At 46.0% G+C, this 18,075-nt stretch overlaps 2 protein-coding genes across 6 annotated transcripts in view; one reads left to right on the top strand and one right to left on the bottom strand.

Moving 5' to 3' along the window:
- LOC147023289 (glypican-5-like) overlaps window positions 1-4,581 on the top strand; it is a 121,295-nt gene extending 116,714 nt beyond the window's left edge. For both annotated transcript variants that reach the window (XM_085888536.1, XM_085888537.1), the window contains one exon: window positions 3,121-4,581. In XM_085888536.1, coding sequence (XP_085744662.1) covers window positions 3,121-3,284 — 164 coding nt within the window. In that variant the 3' untranslated portion in view covers window positions 3,285-4,581. The remainder of the gene's footprint in view (window positions 1-3,120) is intronic.
- The window catches only part of LOC147023288 (uncharacterized), a 139,862-nt gene that overhangs the window by 5,699 nt on the left and 116,088 nt on the right, over window positions 1-18,075 (bottom strand). For 2 of the 4 annotated variants that reach the window (XR_015060124.1, XM_085888538.1), the window contains 3 exons: window positions 16,062-16,122; window positions 14,137-14,267; window positions 10,470-13,986 (listed from right to left, as the gene is read on the bottom strand). Coding sequence is in view for 2 of the 4 variants with exons in the window: in XM_085888538.1 (XP_085744664.1) it covers window positions 13,453-13,986; window positions 14,137-14,267; window positions 16,062-16,122 (726 nt within the window). In the remaining 2 variants the exon portion in view is untranslated. Of the gene's footprint in view, window positions 1-10,469; window positions 13,987-14,136; window positions 14,268-16,061; window positions 16,123-18,075 lie in introns of those variants that run through there. The other 2 variants (XR_015060125.1, XM_085888539.1) reach the window with 1 other exon arrangement.

The following is an 18,075-nucleotide window of genomic DNA, read 5'->3' as shown; positions in this document are numbered from 1 at the left end:
AACTGCAGGGTCTACCGGAGTGCTCAGTTCCTCAATACTGATCACAGGCTTGTTATAGCAACTCTAAAGCTGCACCTTAAATCCTGGAGAATGGTACCATCCCAGCCTAGGCTGGATGTTGGCAAGCTCAAGGATGAGAGAGTCGCTGAGGAGTTTGCGAATAGGCTGAGTGGACATTTGGGGTGTCTGGGTGCTTTGGGGGGGTCCTGAAGAGTTATGGATTACCTTCAAGACCACCCTCCTTGATGTTGCCGGTGGATGTCTTGGAACTCACCGCAGGGCAAAGAAGAATTTTGTCTCTCAAGGGACACTGGATACCATTGACCAGAGTCGCAGGGCCAGGCTGAATGGCAGAGCTGAGCTGTTCAGGGAGCTGAGGCGTAAAACTGTACGTGCACTAAGGGTGGACAAGGAGGCCTATGTGCGAGGAATCTGTGAGGGGGTAGAGCATCACCTGTGGACAGGTGATTCTCTACCCGCTTACAGGGGAATTCACACATTGCGTTCATCCAAGCCCATCCCTCGGACCACTGCAGTTAGAGCAGAGAGTGGTAGGCTCTTGACAGAGGAGTGAAGGCCCGCTTACTTTGAGCGGTTGTACCAGGCTGATCCACCAGCTGTCGAGTTGGACGTCAAGGATGTTACAATCCCTGTTGCTGTCCCTCCAATCAACTGTGGTCCACCTTCACTTGTGGAAACACGGGCTGCGGTGAACCGGTTGAAACGGGGTAAAGCTCCAGGGATCTGTGGCATCCATGCTGAACTTCTCAAGGTTGGTGGAAATGCTGCACTCGTGTCGTTGCATGCAGTTTTGTGCTCTGCCTGGAACACAGGCATCATCCCAACTGACTGGAAGAGGGGCCTTGTTGTCCCTCTCTGGAAAGGGAAGGGTGATCGCCAAGACTGTTACAACTACCAAGGGGTGACGCTGCTCTCAGTGTCGAGCAAGGTCTTTGCTCGGATAATTCTTGATGGGGTTCGCCACCATCTGCATGAGCACCAGTGTCCAGAGTAGTCAGGCTTTACACCAAAGAGGTCAACGATTGACCGTATCCTTGCTCTTCGGGTCCTCACCGAACGCAGACGAGAGTTTCCGCAGGGGCTGTTTGCAGCCTATGTTGATCTCTGTAAAGCATTCGATTCAGTGAATCGGGATGCCCTCTGGAGGATTCTTGGTCTTCGTGGGATGCCACCAAAACTGATCGATCTGATGTCTGAACTCTACTCTGGTACTGAGAGTGCTGTGTAAGTGTGGTGGTACCATGTCTGACTTATTTCCAGTTGTTACTGGAGTTCGTCAGGGGGTGTGTACTGGCCCCCACACTTTTTAGCACTTGTATGGACTGGATTTTAGGGAGGATGTCGGAAAGATCAAGCTGCGGTGCATCGTTTGGGAATGTCAAGATCTCGGACCTTGATTTCGCAGATGATGCAGTCATCTTTGCGGAGACTTTAGATATCCTTTTGGGGGCCCTCGAGGTGCTGAACGAGGAGTCGGAGCCTCTGGGATTACGGGTTTCTTGGGTCAAAACTAAGATCCAGGCTTTCAATGACATCTTGGATGCTGCTGTCCTGTCTGTGTCTGTTTGTAGTGAGGATGTTGAGGTCGTGGAGAGATTCACTTACCTTGGCAGTGATATTCATGTCTCTGCTGGCTGTGAGTCAGAGGTCAATAGACGTCTGGGTCGGGCCTGGGGAGTCATGGATTCACTGGATCATGGGGTGTGGCGCTGCCGGTACCTGTGCGGGAGGACGAAAGTCCGAGTCTTCAGGTCCTTGGTGCTTCCAGTCTTGCTCTATGGATGCGAGACTTGGACTCTGACCAAGGATCTGAGACGGAGACTTAATTCCTTTGGTACCAGGTCTCTTCGGAGAATCCTTGGCTATCGCTGGTCAGATTTTGTGTCCAACGAGCTGTTGCTGAGAGAGACTCGGATGAGATTTGTTACCTGCATGGTCCGTGAGCGTCAGTTGTGGCTGTATGGACATGTGGCTCGTTTTCCTGACGCTGATCCTGCTCACCAGATTCTCTCAGCAAGGGAGTCTCGTGAGTGGAGGAGGCCAATGGGCCGACCACGTGCCTCGTGGTTGCAGCAGGTTGACCAGCATCTCAAGGAGATGGGGATGGGCCTGGCATCTGCCTTGGGGAAGGCCAGACGGAGGCCCCTGGAGTACCGGCGGAAAGTGGACACAGCGACGCGCTGTTCTGGCACATGCTCCCATACCTGACCTGACTTCAGTAAATGCACCAACCTTTCTTTCCTGGGAGAGAGGAACAAAGAGGAAAAAAATCTGTACAGACCATTAATCTAGACTTTGGCCCAAAGAGGGAATGAGCAATGACCAGTTGGCAATGTAAAAGCATTGCAATCAATGAATAGTTTTCTCAGCAACACTTGTCTGCATTAAAGCTTAAAGCAGATTCTGATGAATTAAAAAGTCATTTGGATAATCTTACTGATGCTACCAAACATTATTATGATTTATGTACTTTTTATGCCTGGGCTGGTAGGGCATCCTAAAAGTATGCATAGTCACCTCTGAGCTGTCTCGCCTCAGTTTGAATCTCGACCGAGCGATAAACTGTCATCCTGGTGTTTCACAGGCAGATCGAGGCATCAATGTAGCACACACCATCCATCAGATGGACGTTTAACTTGGTGTCCCATCTGCTGGCATGAGTTGGTAAACATTAAAAATCCCATGTTGTGCTCCAGGAAGTTTTGGTGAGTTATCGCTGGCTCCATGACTAAATTCCAAATTCCTGCCTGGACTTTAAGAAGCAAGTGATCTGGTCTTCTTGGAGGTCCCTTGACACCAGGTTACACTGTTTGCTATCTTCTGGTGTGGTTGCTGTCTGGGCAGCAGCTTCTGTACCATAGACAAATTGACCAGGTGGTTCGCATGTTTCATGTGAATACCTTTCTTCGGAAACAAAAGGTCACCGATTATTACTTTTTTCCTTAACTTCCTCACCACTGCCTCAAATCCAATATTTCAAGCCATGACCTGTGTGATATTAAGCCAATATTGTAATAAAAATCTACTCACCATCTGATCCATTTCTTTCTATCCCTTTCCTTTTCATCCTCTTTCATTCTCCTCCAACCCCCTTTTCAGATTCTCTGACTGCAGCCTCTATTGCTCCTCAAATGCTTGGCATCGGAGTTCAAATGTCACGAGATGCTAATCCTACTGGTGCTTCTCCATGCCTTGTTAGACCTCGACTCACCATGGATCTCGTTATCCTCTTCATCCTTTGGCTAACTCTTGCATCAATGTAGCCGAGCAGCACTTCTTCATATATTGCACTTCCTTTTTTGCACTCTTGGTGCTCTCATTCGTTGTCCCTTGTTGTCCTCCTTGCCACTTATCTGTCCCATGTGACATCTTGCATTCCCACTTAAATCGCCGAAACTGTGCTCGGGTATTTGCAATGTCTTGCCTTCTCTCACACAGTGCCTCCCTTTCTCTTTTAGCCCTTCGCTGTCTTGAGGAATGTTTTTATATTGTGCTAAAACATCCGATCATTCTTCAACAGTCAGGTGCTTGGAAGAGTTTAAACCGTTGTGAGCGACCAATCTGGTCAGAATTATCGGCCGTTCAAAAGCCACAAGGCAAAGAGTGGCTGAGCGGGGCTTAGGGGGCTATTGCCATCACATTTAGATGCTCATCATGCTTACCTTTTGACAAGAAAGGCAATAGGCCGAGCGCATACAGTACTGTCCGGTGAGCCATCTCGTGTGCAGGTTCTAGTGAAGCTGTCGTCTGTTGAATCCATGCAACGTCAATTTCAATCAAACAAATAAAATATTGCTGTTTATTTTCAAACCGTTTCAAGCATTTAAATTGCTCAGTTCAATGCAGGAACTGAAAACAAAAATACAAAATGGCTCAACGATTACAATCAACAGAGCTGGAGCGACCCAAAGAAGACTTTGTATGATGGTTCATTTGGTAAGCAAAGATTGAGGTTGGTCTTTTGAACTCTGCCTGACTATGCCAAAATATCTGGCGATATTGAGGAGACAACGGAATAGATATTTGTGTGTGTAACTTAACGTGTGGTATCGTCATTCTTATCGATATACGTGGTTGAAGCATCATCATTTCAGATGACATCAGTCTCCAGACTGAACCCATTAATCCATTCACTATATACTTGCTAACAAGTTGTCCAGCCAGCCTCATTGCCTTACATAGCCTATTTCTGTTCAGCCAAATGGAGCAATATAAAAACATCTTTAATTCCTCAGTGCCTATGTCCCTTCCCATATGTCACCTAATGAGACCCGTTTTTACTTTACATCTGCATTCAAAGACACCAAATAGGCCTCCTAAGATGGATCGTTATACATTAACGACTTGGCTTTTCAAACTTCCTGCCCAGTCCACCAGAAGTGGTAAGGTTGACTGCTCCACTAGGGTGGATGAAGGAAGTATCGTCATCACACATTCCCATGTTTAGTCGCACATTGTCAAGGGGCGTGTTTTATGGCCGTGGAGCCATGAAATGGTGAAGTACCTTTGTCTTGCAGCCAAATGTGTGTTGATGGTATCTCATTAAAAACGATGCCACCACCTTTTTTTGTCCACATTGGCTATTTTCTGCCTAAAATACTTTATGCACATTAAAAAACGCTTTCTGTTCAACTCGACCAAATGTCGAGAGAGCATGGTAATCTTGCGAAGTTTTAGCGATAGCCAGAATATAAAGGAAAACAAATGAACTTGTGACGTAGCTCATCTGGATGCTTAGTGTACAAATGCTTTGCTGATGTCTCGGAAGGCCTTATTAGCCATTCTGGCTCAGTCGGCATCGGCAATAACGCTGTACTACAAACCGCCTCAGACACTTGCTCCACTCCACACATCTCACAGCATGCAACCTTTTCCTATTCACACAGCGTGCTGATCCAAACTTGACTGGCAACATCAAAATTCACTGCACTTCTCACCATTTGACATGTAGTGTTCTTCAGGAGTTTTGCCTCACCATGCCTCATCATTCATTGGCAAGCTATGCCTTGTTCCCAAATCCGTGCCTTGTTGTAATGTATTATTGTTGTTCTTTGCTGAACCTTGCATTGCCTCTCTGTAACTCGATTTCCCCATAGCTTTTGCAAATCCCTTTTTCTTTTTTTTGTACACAATGTCGAGACTCGTATGAGAGCTCTGAAACCCCTTAGGTATTTTAGACCCCGTTAGACCATTTTAAACCCTTTAAAACCCTTTATACCTTCACAACATTTAGACCCCATCCATCCATCCATTGGGACTATTCTCTGTACAGAGCATTGATTCTACCGAAGCAGTCTCCTTGGCCTTTGGGTACAATCCTGGATGGGTCGCCACTCCGACACAGGATACCAGCATGCTGGCACTCGTTTTGCCAACCTCGGAAGGATGACAGACAGAGTCAACCCCACCTGGTATTAATTCAACAGCTGAGGGGGGTTTGAACTTAGGAGCCTGGGATCCTAAGCCCACCACTCAAGCCATTAAGCCAACACCAGGCATATTTAGACCCTTTAAATCCCCAAGACCCGAAAGACCATAAATGAAACTAAGGCCCTTTAAGACTCTCAAGAACCTATAAACCCCAAAGACTCTGAGATCCCAAAGACCCTCTGGACCCTTCCACAAATATTTATAATGTTTGTTTTATCCTATTCATTTCTAATGATGTTATATTTACGAAAATAAAATAGCAAGGTACGAGTGCTTCACATGGGACACGTGATCACGAACCCTCTTCCAGTCACTGAATCAAGGTAAAAGCTAATCATGTGATCAGGAACCTCCTCGAGTCACGGTTTCTTGGTGCTAGATTCGCTATGTCGGCGCATCACATTGAGCAGGACAGCATGAACAGAGGATTATCCACTCTAACTCTGAATTGAGTAAATATTTGAACTGTCATTTGGTGTTCCTTTCATCTTTGTTTTGACATACTGCATCAAGTAGAGTGATCAATGCTCAATTAATCAGAGATAACTGTTCATTTTGCTCATTTGCACATATCACTAGGCTTGCAACAACAACAAGGAGCTGTGCGTTCTGCAATTGCCACACACACGTCTGATATTGAGCCATTCATACTTTCCATTGTTGTGCCCATTGTTGAAGCCTACATAAGAGCTTCTCGTATGGACAGGGCAGGTACTTGGGGTACAGAAAACGAAATTCTTACTTGAGTGTATTTGCTGAATACCCCAGTGTATGTGTACAAGAACGAGAGTATGGATTGGGTAAGGTACTCTCCTATGCATGTTGATCACAATTTGCCTGATAATGTCACGCAGATGGCGATGTACATCAGGCCTCAGCATGATCACGTCGATGTTGTTCTCTCTGCTGTTAATCCACAGTAATTATTGTGAACATTTCTAACTGCAGGTCAATGTGTGACCTGAGGCTGGATGAAGACATTATTACCCTGCGCTCGTGAAGCGAAATGCAGGTTTAAGCGATCGGTAGCGTACGTACGTATGCAATTTGTACGTTTCTGCATTTTGTGAAGAGCATACATCGAAAACCATTCATCGGAGGAAATTGAAACTTTACCACATGTTCTATGACCATGTGATATAGCGATCACTCTTGAGGTCAACATTGGCCAAAGGTCGATATAGGCCAATTTTCTACAGTCCTCAATTTTCATCCAATCGAGTTGAAATTTGAAGAGCATTTGCATATCAGGTCACAGAATTTTGTGGTAAACATAAGGCAAAAGGCCACTTTTTGGGGGGGGGGGTATACAATGTCAAGGCTCATATGAGAGCTAACACACCAAACGTACAAGGGGAGCAAGAGACAAGATGGGTGGGAGAGGGAATGAAAATACAGTGTGGAACAGACATTAGGAGATCTGTGGAAGGGACAGGGATGGGTTGGGGTACACAGGGTAAACAAGATGGACACCACAGTGACTTTCAGAAAGGAAAGTAGGGAATTTGAAGGAGGTGGGTTTGGGGTGGATTAGCCGGGGTAAAAATAGATCGTGGTTTTGGATGGGGGAAGAAAAGAGATAGATAGTGGTGAACAGCTGTTTTGAAGACCTGGAGGGAAGAGTGGGATTGAAGAGAGTGTGGGAGTTTATTCCAAAAGTGGGGGGGGGGGGAAGGAATGAAAGAGTGAAGGTGAGCAGTGATTCTTGATTTTGGTAGTTTTACCAGAAGGGGGTTGCTGGCAGACCTTGAGCGCCTTGCGTAAATATGGGGGGGGGGATATATCTCAGACAGAGCTGGGGGACGAGGCCAGAGAGTAGATGGTAGAAGACAAAAAGACCACCGACTGGCCTGCGGTGATAGAGTGAGAGCCCCAAAGACTCAGCCTCATCGCGGGAGATACCAATGATCCTAAATGCCTTAGTTTCCACAGCATGAAGCCGAGAAAGGTGAGAGGCAGGAGCACCAGCTCCATTGGGAGAGCAGTACTCAATGAGGCTGTGGACGAAAGCTTTGTATGTTGTCAGGAGTGCACGTGTGCCAGGGAAGGACTTTGCACGATGGAGGATGCTCAGTCGGTGACTGGCTTTGGAGGCCAGCTTGGAAATGTGGCTTTCCCAGGAGAGATCATGGCAGATAGTGACACACAGAAGACATTACCACGCAAGTGGGAGTAGTGGAGCCGGGTGAAGAGGAATGTTTTGCTAAATTTGGTTGGGGAACAAGAAATAAAGAGGGTCGAGAGCTTGTGGAGCTGGTGGTGAGAAATGGGATGGCCATAGCTGGTTCACTCTTTCAAAAGTGGAAAAGCTACAAGATTATCTATAGGAGTGGACATCATATAACAGAACTGGATTTGGGTGTGGCAAGAAAGTGACAGTTGTGGAGGGTTAAGGAGTGTAAGGCAGTGACGGGAGAACATGTTACCATCCAGCACAAGCCTGTGGTATTTGTGTTATAGTTGGAGAAAAGGAAGGAGGTTAAGAGCAGGGTTTGGAAGAATATTATGTGGGGGAAGTGCAGGGGAAATGTCAGCATTGAGTTCAAGGAGAGGTTGAGGGTGAGATATGAGCAACTTGATGAACAAGTGGAAGGTTTGGGGGAGGAGTGGAAGAAGAAGGGAGTGGTGTTTAGAGGAATTGCAGAAGTTTTGTGCGAAGGACGTCGGGAAAGGGTGCATCAGCAAGGGATAGAAACCACGTATGGTGGGCAGAAGAAGTAGCAAAGGCAGGTGGTGAAATGAAGGAGCTTTGTAAAAGGACAGTGCAGATCAAGGATGTGGGGTTGCTGCACCTGTATCGGCAGAAGAAGAAAGCAGCAAGGAGAGCGGTGAATAAGATGAGGAATAATATGGAAGAGGATGGTAGGTGGAAGATAATATATAAATTGGCTTGTGACAGGGATGAGGATGGTAAGGACATGAAAGGAGGAGTTAAGGATGGTGGCAAGAGGCTCAAGACAGAGAGGGGGTGATATTGAAGGTGTGGGAAGGGTATTTCAAAGAGCTGTTGAACTGGGAAGGAAGCAACGGTGAGCTGGAACTACTGAGTTATGGAGAGGGGAAATTGGAGTTGGTGGAGATCACAGAGGAGGAAGTGTGGACGGCATTGAAGAGGATGATGAAAGGAAGAGTGCCAAACATTGATGAGCTATGTAGAGAGATGATAATTGCAGCGCAATAAGTTGGACAAACAGGCGCAGTGTATGTATAAGAGAGGGTTCAATGCCAGAGGAGTGGAGCACAGGGTTAATTATGCTGATATTGAAGGGAAACGGCGATGTTCAAGATCTGGGGAAGTACAGCGGCATTGCCCTTCTGAGTCGTGTAATGAAGGTGCTGGAGAGGATTATGGATGGTGGGAGAAGGTGGAGATGGAGATCGGAGAAGAACAACAGGAGATTAGAAAGGATTGGGGAGCGACGGATGGGATGTTCGTGCTGAGATAGCTGGTGGTTGGAGGTTGAAGGTGAGATGGTATTGGGATTTGGGGACCTGGAGAAGGCCAACAACACTGTCACGAGAGAGATGGTGATGGCGACACTGAGATAGATGGGAGTGCCGGAAGCAGAAATTCGGTTGGTGGAAGGGATGTACAAGGGAATGAAGGGAAGAGTTTTGATTCGTCCTGGGATGTCTGAGGAGGGAATATTTTTGGTACAACACATGTATTTACAAAATGTAAATGCAGACTTTGCAGACTGCTTATTTGATGAAATGTTGACTTGTTGCTCTTTGTTTAATCATAATGAGGGTTAATAATGTGAGGGAAGCATTTTTTGTCATGTGAGTGGGATGTTATGTTGTTGTTCCTTATGCAGTCTGTGGCTACTGCTGGCATCAATTTCTGGGAGCACAGCTATTCCCTGATGCAGTGCCACTGTTACTAGTATACTGATACTTATTTGGCCAACCTCCAAAGAATGACAGGCCGAGTCAAACCACCTGGTGTTAATTGATCGGCACAACAGGGGCTTGAATTCAAGACCCGAAGATCTTCAGCCAGCCACTTTAACTGTTAAGCCAACACCAAGATTTGGTGGGATATGATGTAACGGGTTCAAACACGGCACACACTCGGGATTTGTATTTTCTCCCTCACGCAAACTGGTCTTACTTTCTGTCCCATGCCAACTAAGCTACCAGGCTAACATCATACACTTATCCCACTCATTTTCACTCAATAGCTTTATGTTCTCTTTCCTTTCATTTCCTTATAACGATTCATCATTTTCTTCAATTCTCCATCTCTCTCAGTCTGTTTTGTCCCCCACCCCTCTGACATGGTCAGAGATGGGGGACATGAAAGTGAGACTAGGGACATCACACCACCCTATTTAACATGTCCATGCACTGCAAAACTGGAGGTACTTGGAAGTATTAAGTATGAGGAAATGTCACCCAACGCTTTGGTGAGGGGAATGCAAATAGAGTAGGTAGAGAGATTGGGGGGGGGTGGGAGAGGGAGCGGGAGAATGGGGTGAGAGAGGGACAGAGGGAGAGAGAGAAATGGGGGGAGGGAAGAGATGGTGAGGAGGGGGAGAGAGAGAGAGAGAGAGGAAGGTGGTGGGGGGGGGAGTTGGCAGGAGGAAAAAGAAATAGACAGGTGGCAGGTAGCAAATAAGACCGAGGCTTACCTTGCCGTGTTTAACCCCCTGGGGATCTTTGACTGGTCGAGGGTTAAACATGACCATCACCGCCGCGCCTCCACACAAAGCGCAATTTCCTGTGTGTTTTGTATTTTACGGCGATGGCCCCACTTCACACAGGTGCGACAAGGGTTTCATAGGCTTGAACTGTGTCCTCCTGAACCAGATCGTATGGACATCAGACTGAAGTACAACACAATGACTGGAAGATTTCAGGTATGAGAGGGCAGAATATAGGCATTGTTATGCGTTTGCTTCTTGTCTTGCTTCTTGATGTTGCGGAGTTTCTGCTGCTCTGGATTTCTGCTATTCCTTGTTTTTTGTCATCTTTGTGTACATCTCTCTTCCTGTCCTGCCTTTTTTCTTCTTGTATCTTTTTTCTTGTATCTGCCTCGCCTTCCTTTCTTCTTTGTTATCTTATTTTCATGGATCTACTGTCTTCCTCCTTCTTCTGTCTTCCTCCTTCTTCTGTCTTCCTTCTTCTGTCTTCCTCCATCTTCTGTCTTCCTCCATCTTCTGTCTTCCTCCATCTTCTGTCTTCCTCTTTCTACCTTTCCTCTCTGTTTCTCTTTCCCTTCTTTCCTCTTTCTGTCTTTCTTCACTTTCCTCTTTCTGCCTTTCTTCTCTGTCCTCTTTCTGCTGCCATTGACCAGAGTCCAGAGTGGCAGGGCCAGTCAGTCAGTCGCAGGACCATTGACCAGAGTCGCAGGGCCAGGCTGAATGGCAGAGCTGAGCTGTTCAGGGAGCTGAGGCGTAAAACTGTACGTGCACTGAGGGTGGACAAGGAGGCCTATGTGCGAGGAATCTGTGAGGGGTAGAGCATCACCTGTGGACAGGTGATTCTCGTCCCGCTTACAGGGGAATTCGCGCATTGCGTTCATGCAAGCCCATCCCTCGGAGCTCTGCAGTTAGAGCAGAGAGTGCTAGGCTCTTGACAGAGGAGTCTGAAGTGAAGGCCCGCTGGGCTGGTTACTTTGAGCGGTTGTACCAGGCTGATCCACCAGCTGTCGAGTTGGACATCAAGGGTGTTACAATCCCTGTTGCTGACCCTCCAATCAACTGTGGTCCACCTTTGCTTGTGGAAACACGGGCTGCGGTGAACCGGTTGAAACAGGGTAAAGCTCCAGGGATCTGTAGCATCCATGCTGAAGTTCTCAAGGCTGGTAGAAATGCTGCACTCGTGTCGTTGCATGCAGTTTTCTGCTCTGCCTGGAACACAGGAATCATTCCAACTGATTGGAAGAGGGGTCTTGTTGTCCCTCTCTGGAAAGGGAAGGGTGATCGCCAAGACTGCAACAACTACTCACAGCCAGCAGAGACATGAATATCACTGCCAAGGTAAGTGAATCTCTCCACGACCTCAACATCCTCACCACAAACAGACACAGACAGGACAGCAGCATCAAATATGTCATTGAAAGCCTGGATCTTAGTTTTAACCCAAGAAACCCATAATCCCAGCGGCTCCGACTCCTCGTTCAGCACCTAGAGGGCCCCCAAAAGGATATCTAAAGTCTCCGCAAAGATGACTGCATCATCTGCGAAGTCAAGTTCCGAGATCTTGATATTCCCAAACAATGCACCGCAGCTTGATCTCTCCAACATCCTCCCTATAATCCAGTCCATACAAGTGCTGAAAAGTGTGGGGGCCAGTGCACACCCCTGGCGAACTCCACCAACAACTGGAAATAAGTTAGAGATGGTACCACCACATTTCACAGCACTCTCAGTTCCAGAGTATAGTTCAGACATCAGATCGATCAGTTTTGGTGGCATCTCACGAAGACCAAGAATCCTCCAGAGGGCATCCCGATTCACTGAATCGAACGCTTTACAGAGATCAACACAGGTTGCAAGCAGCCCCTGCGGAAACTCTCGTCTGCGTTCGGTAAGGACCTGAAGAGCAAGGATACGGTCAATCATTGACCTCTGGTGTAAAGCCTGACTGCTCTGGTCGCTGGTGCTCATGCAGGTGGTGGCGAACCCTATCAAGAATTATCCGAGCAAAGACCTTGCCTGGCACTGAGAGCAGCGTCACCCCTCAGTAGTTGTTGCAGTCTTGGCGATCACCCTTCACTTTCCAGAGAGGGACAACAAGGCCCCTCTTCCAATCAGTTGGAATGATGCCTGTGTTCCAGGCAGAGCAGAAAACTACATGCAACGACACGAGTGCAGCATTTCCACCAGCCTTTAGAAGCTCAGCATGGATGCCACAGATCCCTGGAGCTTTACCCCGTTTCAACCGGTTCACCGCAGCCCGTGTTTCCACAAGTGAAGGTAGACCACAGAGGTCAATAGACGTCTGGGTCTGGCCTGGGGAGTCATGGATTCGCTGGATCATGGGGTGTGGCGCTGCCGGCACCTGTATGGGAGGACGAAAGTCCGAGTCTTCAGGTCCTTGCTGCTTCGAGTCTTGATCTATGGATGCAAGACTTGGACTCTGACCAAGGATCTGAGATGGACACTTAATTCCTTTGGTACCAGGTCTCTTTGGAGGATCTTTGGCTATTGCTGGTCAGATTTTGTGTCCAACGAGCGGTTGCTGAGAGAGACTCGGATGAGATTTGTTACCTGCATGGTCCGTGAGCGTCAGTTGCAGCTGCATGGACATGTGGCTCGTTTTCGTGATGCTGATCCTGCTCACCAAATTCTCTCAGCGAAGGAGTCTCATGAGTGGAGGAGGCCAATGGGCCGACCACGTGCCTCATGGTTGCAGCAGGTTGACCGGCATCTCAAGGAGATGGGGATGGGCCTGGCATCTGGCCAGATGGAGGTCCCTGGAGTACCGGTGGAAAGTGGACGCAGCGACGTGCTGTTCTGGCACATGCTCCCATACCTGACCTGGCACATGCCAATTTGGAAAAGTTCCAAATCTCATCCCACATGATTTGCCAGACAAATTCTGAATCATTTTTGGTTGAGCTTCACAAGGAAGCTGCACTTGTCTCTGGTGCCCCAGATCTTTTTTAAAATTGTTCAGCTGAGCTTTAGATTTCTCCTTCTTTGGCTCTTTCTTCACTGACGACAGGTAACCTTTGCCTTGTGAAGGGTAATGTGCCGATCCAATTGATGAAGCAGGTGACACTCGCTTCCACTCAATGTTTAGCCTGGTGTTGGCTCAGTGGTTAGGGTGGTGGCTTGGGATCCTCGGGTCCTGAGTTCAAGCCCCGTCGGCTGCTGAATTAATACACCAGGGGGTTGACTCAGCCTGTCATCCTTCCGAGGTCGGCGAAATAAGTACCAGTTCCAGTGTGTGTACTGGTAGAGGGGCACTGCATCAGCGACACAGTCGCGCTTCAAGAAATGATAGCTACCCCGGCAGCTAAGCTGCCATACGACCACCACACTCAATGTTTTACTTTTTGTGAGGTGTCTTTCCTGGTGCGAGAGCTTTTTCTTTCTTTGATTCGTCTTGAAATTTATTTGGCAGAACTTTAGATTTCTCCTTCGGCTCTTCCTTCATTGATGACACATAACTGCCTTTCCAGGAGCAATGTGATGATCCACTTGATGATGCAGGGGACACTTGCTTATACTTAGTGTCAAACCATTTCTGAGGTCCCCTTCCTTTCTTTAATTCATTGGACAATGCTCGTGATGATGGTTGGCGGGGCTCAAATGTTGATTCCCTCAAATGCAGTGGGTGGTGTCGAACAATTCTGGTTGGACGTGATTTATGCACGTATTCCATTGTCCTTTTAAATTGTCTGCACCAGGCGCAATTCTTTCTTTGAGGAGCCTCATTAAACTGCTGCGATTCTTTCTGGAACTTGAGTTTCCGATTTTTCTGGAACTCTTCAAGCTGTTTCTGGTATATATAATTCTTTAATTGCGCATGCTTGTAAATAGATCTCTTGTTTTGAAGAAATTCATTCAAAGCAACAATTACCTGCAACACAAAGAACAGAAACAAAACTTAAAGATCAAGGAGCCTTGATGAAGCCGATTTCTTACTCCACGTAAGTTTTGAACAAAAGTTTAGCAAAGAACCATTTGTCTGAATTGTGAAATCGTTTCCAGGAAGATGTCAAAACGATACCTGAATTATGCAGGAAATGGCGGAACACACTGCCAAGACAATGAAGGAGGCAAAGAGCAAGTTATCAGTTCTCTTTGTTTTTGCAGGGCAATTGAAAAACAGGCCTGAAATGTGGTTTATCGAGCAAATTTCTGTAAATGACACAAAAGACTGAAGTGAGATTTGGGTTACTACTTTGTAGGGGTGGGGGTGGGGTGGGGTGGGGGGTTAAATCACAATTCACATGTTTGGTGAAAATCTGTTGTAATTTCCTCTTAATACACAAATACATCATTTGAATAAAAGATAACATTTGTATTCATAGTCCAAACAAAGAATCTTCACAACTCCTTGACTGTGCATGTTTGTGCCATCTTTGGGTAAATACAGGCATCTCAAGGGCAACATTTGCAGGAACTGTGCCAGTGCACATTACGTTATTGTTTAAATTACATGGCTGTTACTGTTCATACTTTAAAAGCACAACAAGTGTTACTTAAAAATATATTTTATAACAGTGTCTACATTTTTGTCTTCTTTCACATGCAGCACAAGTTTGAGAGTCTCATCAAACGTTGAGGGCACAGCTGTGCTGCTGACGTTATGCCTCCTGTATGTTTGGGCAGGAATTTGTCATTTATTCAGGGTGCTGGTGAAAGCTTGCCTACTCTTGGCAAAAAAAAACAATGGGATCTTTAACATCCATCAACTTGTCCAGGCAGACAGGATGCCCAGTTTAAAATTCAACCAAGGGACAGCACACACATTGATGCCTCACCCTGCTTGCAAGACAGTTTGTAGCTGGGCCAAGATTTAACCCAGGCAAGACTGCTCCGAGGCAAGTGTGCATACTTCTAGTCCATTCTGCCAACCCTTTCACATTGGCATAAGTCAAGTTTTTTTTAATGTGTCAATTACACAGTAAAAAACATTTTTGGACGACATATCTTGAAAATGATTGACTTGCAGCATTATAGCATATGAAACAACTAGAACGGGCACTCATAGAGCGCATACCTTCGCCGCCACTACTTTTTTTGTTCTTGGTATGAGTGTGGGGAACTGGTTTCATATGAATGGTCTTATGACACAAACCACATATCTATAATGTCATGCCCCCCCCCGACTTTCGGGGGCTACGGACTAAACAACAATCAACTCACGTCGTTTTGGCGAGTCTTCACTCGCAAGCTCGGTGAATACAACGTTTCAACAAGAGAAGTAATCTCGTTTTATGCTGGTTTCATGCAAATCGAATAAGAATTGACTGAGTTATGCCGAAAACCGCATATTTTTCAAGGGCATGACCCCCCCCCCGACATTTTACCCCAACCGGTGTTATGTGTTATGACGTCATTGTGTCACAAGATTGGGCATTAAATTCTGAACATTTTGGTGCTGGGTTCATGTAAAGCGGACAAGAATTGACCGCGTTATGACAAAAACCGCATATTTTTCAAGGTCGTGACCCCCCTGACCTTTGACCCCTAACCGGTTACAAGAGTATGGGCGTCATTGTGTCATATTGCATATCACAAGATGAGGCGTTGAATTCTGAACATTTTGGCGTTATTTGCATGCAAATTTAATAAAAATTGACCGTGTTATCGTAAAAAGACGATTTTGACCTTTTCGTGACCTTGACCTTGACCTTTGACCCGAACGATCCCAAAATCTAATTGAATGCTTCCTGGCTAATAACCAATCATCCCACCAAATTTCATGGAATTCGGTTTAATACTTTTGAGTAAAACGAATCACAAGATTACAAATAAATAAATGAATAAATAAATACACGCCGACCAAAACATAACCTTTTGCAGAATGCGAAGGTAATTAGCATGTCCTATTTCACATCTGTTGTAACTGCTGTGAAGTGTCTGCAACTTAATAACTGACGGATGACAGAATAAAGCAAATTAATACAAACATAAAAAATTACTCACTTTGATATAGCATTGTTCTCCAATCAGGATTGCAATACTCATTCATCCATGAGCTTTGTTCCTGAAAAGAAAAAGAAAAACAAAGAAAATAGAAATCACAACATTGCAGTACTTTTATATGGCACGAGCAGGGGTGGCATTGCTCGGTCTATGTTTTTTGTGGGTGCCTCAAACACTTCCCTGTACCCACTCTGGAATTACATTGTATTAAATCAGGCTTTTTCCACCTATATTTGCACACCGTACCCCACAACTTCCAAGTGAAAAACTGATTCTATAAATTTCGGAAAATTGATTAAAAATACAAAACTAGAATATCTCGGTTGGATGAATCAACCCCCCCCCCCCCTTGAGTGAATACTTTGTGGAAGCACCTTTGACAGCAATTACAGGTGTGAGTCTGTTGGGATAGGGCTCAACCAACTTGGCACACATTGATTGGTCAATATTTGCCAATTATGGACAAAACTGTTCAAGCTCAATTAAGTTGTGTGATGAACGTTGATGAACAGCAATCTTCAAGTCATGCCACAGATTTTTGATAGGATTTAGGTCGGAGCTCTGACTGGGCCACTCAAGAACATTTATCTTTTTGTTCCTAAGTCACTCCAGTGTAGCTTTGGCTCTGTGCTTCGGGGCGTCATGCTGAAAGGTGAACTTCTGTCCCAATTTCAGCTTTCTTGCAGAGAGCAGCAGGTTTTCCTCGAGGATTTTTCTGTATTTTGTTTCATTCATTTTCCCAATCCGAAGAGGTGCCCCAATCCCTGCTGATGAGAAACATCCCCATAACATGATGATGCCACCTCCATGCTTCACAGAACGGATGGCGTTCTTTGGGTGATGTGTTGTGTCAGGTTTGCGCCAAACATAACGTTTTGCATTTAGGTCAAATAGTTTGATCTTGGTTTTGTTTAACAACAAAACTTTTTGACACATGGCTTCAGAATCTCCAGAGTGGTTGTTTTTGCATACTTCAAATGGGACTCAAGGTGGCCATTTTTTGAGTAATGGCTTCCTTCTTGCCACCCTACCGTACAGGCCAGACTTGTGCAATGCTAGGGATATTGTTGTCACGTACACACAATGACCAGTCTTTGCAACAAAGGACTGCAGCTCTTTCAAAGTTGCCACTGGCCTCTTGGTGGCCTCTCTAATCTGTCTCTTCCACACTTGGTCATCCAGGTTTGGAGGGATGGTCTGATTTAGGCAGGGTCTTCGTAGTACCACACATCTTCCACTTCTTAATGATCATCTTGACTGAGCTCCAAGGGATATTTAAGGCCTTTGAAATATTTTTATACCAATTCCCTGATCTGTGCCTTTCCAGAACTTTATCCATGAGGTCTTTTGAAAGCTCCTTGGGGCTCATGATTGAGTCTTTGCTGTGAGATGGTATGGACACATGCCTCTAAGCTGTTTTGCCTGGGTTTGAATCCCAACCCAGCTACAAACTGTTATCCTGGTGCTTCACAGGCAGGATAATTTATCAACATGTGTGCTGTCCCTCGGATGGACATTGAACGGGTGTCCCTTCTGCCAACATTAAGTGGTGGACATTAAAGATTCTATAATTCCACGGTTCCTTCACAAATCTCCGACACCATGTACAAATTCCAAATTCCTGCCCTAACCAGGAAAGGGCATTACATCAGCAACACTGCCATGCCCTCATCCAATGATGCTACCCCATCATCTTTTGCTGCATACAAAAGAAGAAGAAGAAGACTCCCATTCATAAGGTGGATGCAAAACATATCCTCTCAATTACAAGCAAGTATTTTTACTTACAATTACGAACAAAGGCATGGAATCTATTATTGCTGCCAATGTCAGGTCTTTCTTCTTTCCATGTAGCCAAAGCTCTGACCATAATTTTGGATTCCTTGCTGGCCTCTCAAATCTGGACATCTGCTTCTCCATCCACTGTAGGTTGAAGACCTACCAAGAGGTCATGACCTTTTACATTTAACATATCTTGGGTATTCACAGCACAGTCTGTGATCCGGCACAGCTG

Source organism: Eptatretus burgeri, chromosome 7 (assembly GCF_056783735.1).
Source record: "Eptatretus burgeri isolate ZD-2024b chromosome 7, Ebu_testis_v1, whole genome shotgun sequence".
Classification (NCBI taxonomy): domain Eukaryota; kingdom Metazoa; phylum Chordata; class Myxini; order Myxiniformes; family Myxinidae; genus Eptatretus; species Eptatretus burgeri.
This window is presented reverse-complemented; position numbering and strand designations above follow the sequence as displayed.